Here is a 7,187-nt window from a genome sequence, read left to right as displayed (position 1 = left end):
ATAGGAAGTTCCATCTTAACATGAGAAGGAACTTCTTTACTTTGAGGGTAGTGGAGCACTGGCACAGGCTGCCCCGAGGTTGTGGAGTCTCCCACTCTGGAGTCATTCAAAACCCGCCTGGCCGCTGTCCTGTGCAACCTGTTGTAGGTGACCCTGCTCTGCGGGGGGATTGGACTAGGTGATCTCCTGAGGTCCCTTCCAACCCTGACCATTCTGTGATTCTGTAACTACTGAGAAGTGTTTCATACAGTAAAACTAACTGGCTACATATGCATTGCATTTGACATAAAAATGGCTTCCTTTCATGTGTATTTCATAGTTCTAGTTCCATTTATGCTATTACAGTGTTAAAATTTTTTCAAAAGTTAAATAGAATAAATGCACCAGAATCATCAGTAAGTATTTCCTAATGAGGTATACTGACAATTTTTCTTAAAGAAAAAAAAACTTAAACACCTAAAACTGAATTGTGTTTTAAAGCGTTGAACAGAACAAATCACAGTGTAAACAAAAGGTATTTCAAAGAATGGTATACATTTCAATGCCATCTGCACTATAAAAGCTGGGTTTTCTTGATATGGCAATTCCAGTTTAATCATAATATTTAAATATACAATATTTTAAAATTTTGGGAGAGAGGGGTGCATAAATTTGTTTAGCGTTCTTTGAACAGTAGTTTATACAGTGTTTCATACTGTGTACAGAACTCATTTGACACAAAGTTTTGAAGCAAATAAGATATTTTGTCTTTTCCCTGTATATAAAAAATTTAATTCTTACTGTGCTTTAAATTACAACTGAAAACATAAAAGAAAATATATCCTGCAATTGTTTGAAGATAACTTAAGTCTCTTTGGCATTTGTAGTACTGTAAAAGCTCTACAGCCTTATCTCTGTAATTGCAAAGTTTGTTTTAAAATACTTTTCCCTTTTCACTTTTTTAATAATTGAACTGTACTTTGCAATAGCTTCAGTGATCCAGAATTTGTTGTACTGTTTTAATGTACTGGTATGCAACATTTCAACTGGCATTCAAGGAAAGGAGCAGCAATATTAGACAACTTCTCAAAAAGGAGTTTACACAGCCAACGAAGATCCAAAACCTTTGACATTCCTATTCTGCTAAATTGCAAAGTGAGCATCAGCAACTCAAGACCTATACACAAATCATGAGGAACTGTACGCTTGCAACAATTTGTTGGTTTTTTTTGTTTTTAAAGAAGCACAAACTTTAGGAATTTGTTGACCAGCCCCTGCCATTCTGAAGACAATGGACCTCACTGCAGACCTCACAAATAATTCTGACCATTAAAGTAAACATTGGAATTTAATAAATAACACATTTTGTATCAACATAGAAATACACACAATTCTTAAAAAAAAAAAATTACCTTACGCTAAAAATGCACCAACTCCTAATCCTGACAAATATACAATTTTGTGTAGGTTGAGAGGGCAGGATTCTGTTTCTTTGAACAGCTGCTGTACTCTGTTTAACCACCGTCCTTGGACATTTTCCTTTAAACTTGCAGACACGATGCTGACACTGCTATAAAATGGTGCCTTCTTGAAAAGCTTCTATCCACCTATTGGAAAATTAAACATTGTTAGGAGATTGCTGGTAAAAGTATAAATCAGACTGCTATGACTAGCTACAGATTCATACCAGAAGTAACATCATACTTCCATTGCCAGTTGGCCTATTAGTCCAAATGCCAGAAATCTATCCAACGAGTCGAAACATACAGAGCTCGCTAGAGGCGTATTAGGTATCAGTACAAGGCCAGATGATAGAAACTGTTCCATACTGAAGTTATGTGCATGAAGAACAAGTGAAGCTGGGGAATCAAATGCTCAAAAAGTAGGATATGCTGTGATTGCATACCTTTTTAAAAAACTCCAATACTTCCTTGTCTTATTTCACTGCAACCACGGTCTGGGATGAATCGGGACACTACAATAACTGAGGTAGCCATCTGCATAACTCACACCCTCTGCTTTTGCAGCTGGTACAAGGGTGTTAGTGAAGGACGAGTGGGGCTGAGGGAGGAAGCCACAGGGCACGTGGGCTGGGGCGGAGGAACAGTGCCTTAGCATGATGACAGAGCTTCCCTGTATTCACACACGCAATACGTGCTACTGCCGAATCACACATTAACAGATACGCTGCACATTATATCTGTGAAAGTACAAGTGCATGTAAAAGGGATGGAGGGGGGGGAAGTCCCAAACAGCTGATCCAAGGTGTCTCAAACTGGAAATGCAAGCTTAATATTCAGATACTTTTAGCCCCTATAGCTGTGGTTTCTTTTTTTTACTTGATTAAGATAAACATCCTCACCTTCTCAAGGATGCTGCAAAAATTAATGTTTCTAAAGTACTCCGATGCTGCCCTGACAAATACAGCCAAAAATGGAATAATTCTGTCTGCCAAGTGAGGGCTGAACTGTGTGCGCTTAAAGTTAAGGGGGCCACATACTGATGATTTTTTTTCCCCCCAGGTGAAAATCTTGCAAGAACTGTATGAGACAAATACTGTAAAATTATCTTTATCATGGAAATTCAAACCTGTCTTAGTATTCACAGGGTTAGTCACAGATGTTGGCTCTTCCTTGCCCTGAAGCTTTTGGTATGAACATACTCAGCATATGTAAGTGGTTGTGCCTGTCTGCACACACAACTCAAAACTTCTATTCCTTATTTTTTAGGGCTTACTGTATTTTCTACTGCCATTCATTAAAAATAACAAAAATGAAATACAAATACAACAAATTCATTAACAGCTTAAGCAGTGGACATAGTACTGGACTGACAATATCAAAGCTTGTCAAAAAAGTAAACAGCTGTTAAAATTTACTACTATACTTAACACAAATACATCAGATATTTCTTTGGCCCTAACAGGAAAAAACAGTGTTCACTGATGAAAACAGGCCAACAACATGTTCTTTGTTTTTTCTTTTAATGCTATCAAAGCAGCATTTATTCTGGAGGTTCAGCATAAATCTCCTAAGGATATTAAATACTTGGAGAAAGCATGCAATTTAAGGTACTTAATTTTATTCCCAGCCTCAGTAAAATAGAGTACGTCCAATTTCAAGTTTTCTTACTGATGACAAAAGCCATTGTCTGAATAGGAAAACAAACCTATTGAATGCCTTGGATGTTTTTAGTTTTGTTTTACATAGTACAAATGAGGCCACAGTGGAAACAAGAGAATACTATCATAATTAACAGTGAAACATTTGTGCGCATCTGCAAGACAAAATACCCCCAAAATTCAAATAAAGACTTCCAGATGTTGCATGTAGAGAAATGTCATTAAGCACATTCTCAGCTCTTCAAAATTTTCAGTAGCTGTGGGTACTTTGTTTTTTTAGCATATCCCTATTTGCACAAAACTATACCTGCAGCCATTTGAATGCTTAAGTATTAATAATGACTAGTTAGCACATGAAAGCTATTTTAGTCATGTAAAATTCACTTGGGAAAACTGCAGTGAAACCTGTCAGATAAGCTAGGCATATAGGCAAAATAACTTAAATGTATTGCTTCCACGTTCATTCCTAGTTTACACCATGATTCACATAGCAAATGTTTTCTACTGATTAATGACTAAGCTTTCTAGGTTATTTTATATAAAATGCACGCAATACATAAATTGATAAATATGACTCCAAACTCAGTCACATCATCGGGACTTGAAATGAAACAGCTCGTGTGAGTGTTCTTTCAATTCACGCTTTTGGTCTGAACATATTAAGCATGCCTATGTGCTCAGGCACATCCGCACGCACACTTCAAACTTCTGTCCCTTACTATTTAGGCTTTGCTTTATTTTTACTGCCATATAGCCATTAAAAATAACCAAAATTTACATCTGGAGATTAAAAAAAAAAAAAGGGGACACAACTATCAGTAGTTACTCTTAAAACACATTTTCTGGATTTCTCCAAAGGTAACACTCAATTTTCATGTGAGCAGACCACGGATAGAGGAATGGCCTAAGAAAAAGAATTATTTCTTATTTTATCTTGGACTTTTCCATTCTCCTATGTTCATTCTTTTGCCAAGGACAGCCTGCTGCTTCATTTAAAGCATTTGAGAAGTCCTAACAAAACCAAGACCTTGTGTGTAAGCAATTTAAAAGTTTTATTTACATATTATGTAATATGCATCTTTTGTACCTGTGTTTAACCTGTGAATATTAACATTCATGACTTCTGAAACATTTTCTAGAAAAAAGTAACATAAATGACTTCAAATAGTTTCTTACTTTTGAGCTGAATGGGGATCATCTGCTTTGAATATGTAAAATAAAGTGTTTTTGTGCAGTAAATGGAACACTCTAGACTCTGAGTTTTCATCTTTTACTTCACTGACTGTGAATCCAAGTAAAGGCTGGCTCTCCAATGCTGCCACATCCTATTTTACAGGGGAAAAAAACCAAACAAGACAAAATTAGAGCTTATAAAACATACTAAGGAATGCATTTAGACTTTACTCATGCACCACATCATTGCAACAGATTATACACCAAACTAGTTGTTACAAATAGTCATGCACAAAACGCTGCTTTTTAGAGTCTCCATGCATGAATTGAGGGACAGGAAATAACAAAACCTCGTAGACTTCAACATTGCTGTTCCTCTTTTTATTTCCCTGATAACACCTACCTTGTCGTTCATCGTATAGTCTCATCGTTCTGCCTGGTAAGGACTTCTTATATCAAAAGATTGACTACCACCTGGCAGCAGACTAAAGGTCCATCTAGCCCCGTGCTCTCTCCAACAACCTTAGTAGTGAGTTTTCACATCTTAAAAGTGATACGGGATGCTATTAGCTGCACTGAGTATGCTAAAAGGAAGAGCTATGGATGTAACCTACGCCCTCAAGCACTGGAGTTGCACTCCAAATGCCTTTTTTGATGGCTGAATTTATTTTCCTTTCTGTTGCTGAAAATTAACAGGATCGGGGGAAAAAAAGTTGCTGAGTGTTCACAAGTGGTTGGCTAGGAAAGAGTAGCAAGAGAAGCTGTACCTTTTTACCTTCTCAATTTAATTTCAAAACCTGGCTAAAAAGGCAGCCTTTCCCTTTCCTCATTCATCTCAATTACTTCCTTTTTTTTTTATACTCTTGTCTCTTAATTAATAAATACAATGCACAGCATTTTTGGAAGGGGGGGGAAGTATTTTCATTCTGTGCAAATGCCAAAACAGTGTTTTGTAACTAGGCAGGGTCCTGCAATGCTTCTGGATGGAAAAAACAAACAAAGAATGTACATAAGCAACGGAATATCAAGTGAAGACTTTGGTAATTGCCTCTACATTGAAACACGAGTATCCTATGAAAGCAGCATTTCTTGATATTGGAAAACAGTCAAGTAAGACCTAGCAATCTGTTTTACTATCTTAAATCTTTGTACCGCTAATAAGTGGTATTTTTACCACTAATCTTTGTATCACTTGGAACTAATATAAGTAGCTTAAGTTTCCTAGCTAAGGCCACACTGGACCTTCCCTTCAGGCTCTCTACACAATGTCTCCTGCAATGGCTAATCAAGATGAAAAATAAAGACATATATTCCTTAGTTTAAATAAAATAGGAAAGAGTTAATTTTGTGATTGTGAGCAGCAAATTGAAGCTACTCTGGAAGGCTAATATCTCGGAGGAAGCCAAGCTAAAGAAAATTTAAGGCGACTGTCACAGACTAATATGCCTTTCTTTACAGTTGCCAAAGTCTCCTTTGCAACTGCCAGAAGAGACACAACACTAAAATATTTCTCAAATCTTTGCAAAAGTAATTGTTTTGTACATAATTATTTAAGATATTTTTAGAACTACTTGTTTTTTTTACTATTGCCAGTGATGTGGTGGAAATAACATCACAGGTTCTGGATGTAATTCGGAAGTGCTAAAATAAAGGTTGGCATCGCAGCTGGAACAACCCAGGAATGAATCTGAGCACAAATGAGGAAATAACTGCAGTGGGGCTGAGGAAGGGTAATTCTTTACGTGGTCAGGATAGGCTGGGCCTTACATTTTGAAAGAAAGTGAGGGATAGCAATACCTTTAAACAGATGCTTTGCATATTTTGTTCTTGAAAGCTATTAGCAAACTACAACATATAATACAAAAAAGCAAAAACCAAGATCTTCCAGTGCTACAATACATCCATGTATGTTGCGAAATATTATAAGATGCAATAAAACTACATCCTCAGCATACACTGGGATGTGCAGAGCTTATATATATATATAGGTTAGAGATTATTCCACACTGCAATAGGACGACACATTCTAAATAAAGAAGCAAATGCCGTTAGACAAGATGCATTTCTTATTTCCTACTGCAGCACTGTAGATTAAATAACTCCAGGCAGAAGAAGACAGTTTGAGAAGTCAAGACATTTAGTTTGCTCATTTTCCAAGCATTCAAAATACCTTATGGAACTGCAGAACAACACACTTCAAGACGCTTTTATAATGTTGGCTTTGCCACTAGCCCAGTGCGATGCCTCTAAAGAGACCCCCATGTATTCAACTGACTCAGAACATACCTACAACTGTGCAATGGTGTGCAGTGCAGAGATACTCAAAGCTAGGTCTGGAATCAGAAACAGTATGGCTGTATCAGCGTATTATGGTACCAAGCTCACTGGGCCTTTTCAAAATACTACATCGCAATCAGATCCATTACTGTAAGGTGTTCTAATTTTATAGCTTGTTTCTAGATCGTAAAAATAAACAACTTTATTACAAATACAGCATTATCATTGGATGTTTGATTTCTAATATGTAGGGTCTTACCTCACTAGCAGCATATGTGTATAGCACCTTATTTTTTATAACAAACCACAGGTGTTTCCATGGTTTCTTACTGCCCTTCGATCTGTGTAGATAGCCACTCATTGTAGAGTCTTCTGTATTTGCTGAAACCTGAAGTGAAAAAAACCCCAGCACCCAAGAGTTACGCATCTGTCCAGGTTTTTGCAGTACAGCTTTTTAAAAACAGATCTCCAGAGCCCTGTCATGTCAAAGACTCAAATTCTTACCTGACTGCAAGTTAATGTTGCTAATTAACTGAGGTGGCTGAAAGAAGAACAATTCTGTCTGCCACCATTTATCTAGTCTGGAAGAGAGCTTTTTGCAGACACTAAGGCTCGGAACTTAAACTGGATGCAACAA

General features: G+C 37.0%; 1 protein-coding gene across 1 annotated transcript in view; it reads right to left on the bottom strand.

Moving 5' to 3' along the window:
• Window positions 1-1,549: 1,549 nt before the first annotated feature.
• Window positions 1,550-7,187, bottom strand: part of FGD6 (FYVE, RhoGEF and PH domain containing 6) — a 71,159-nt gene continuing 65,521 nt past the window's right edge. Inside the window, 3 exon segments of the mRNA XM_009882648.1 lie at window positions 1,550-1,586; window positions 4,277-4,425; window positions 6,810-6,938. Of these exon segments, the coding sequence (XP_009880950.1) occupies window positions 1,550-1,586; window positions 4,277-4,425; window positions 6,810-6,938 (315 nt within the window).

The sequence above is a fragment of the Charadrius vociferus genome, unplaced genomic scaffold (assembly GCF_000708025.1).
Source record: "Charadrius vociferus isolate BGI_N301 unplaced genomic scaffold, ASM70802v2 scaffold72, whole genome shotgun sequence".
Taxonomy (NCBI): Eukaryota; Metazoa; Chordata; class Aves; order Charadriiformes; family Charadriidae; genus Charadrius; species Charadrius vociferus.
Note: the sequence above shows the minus strand (reverse complement) of the source record. Positions and strands in the feature narration are given on the sequence as shown.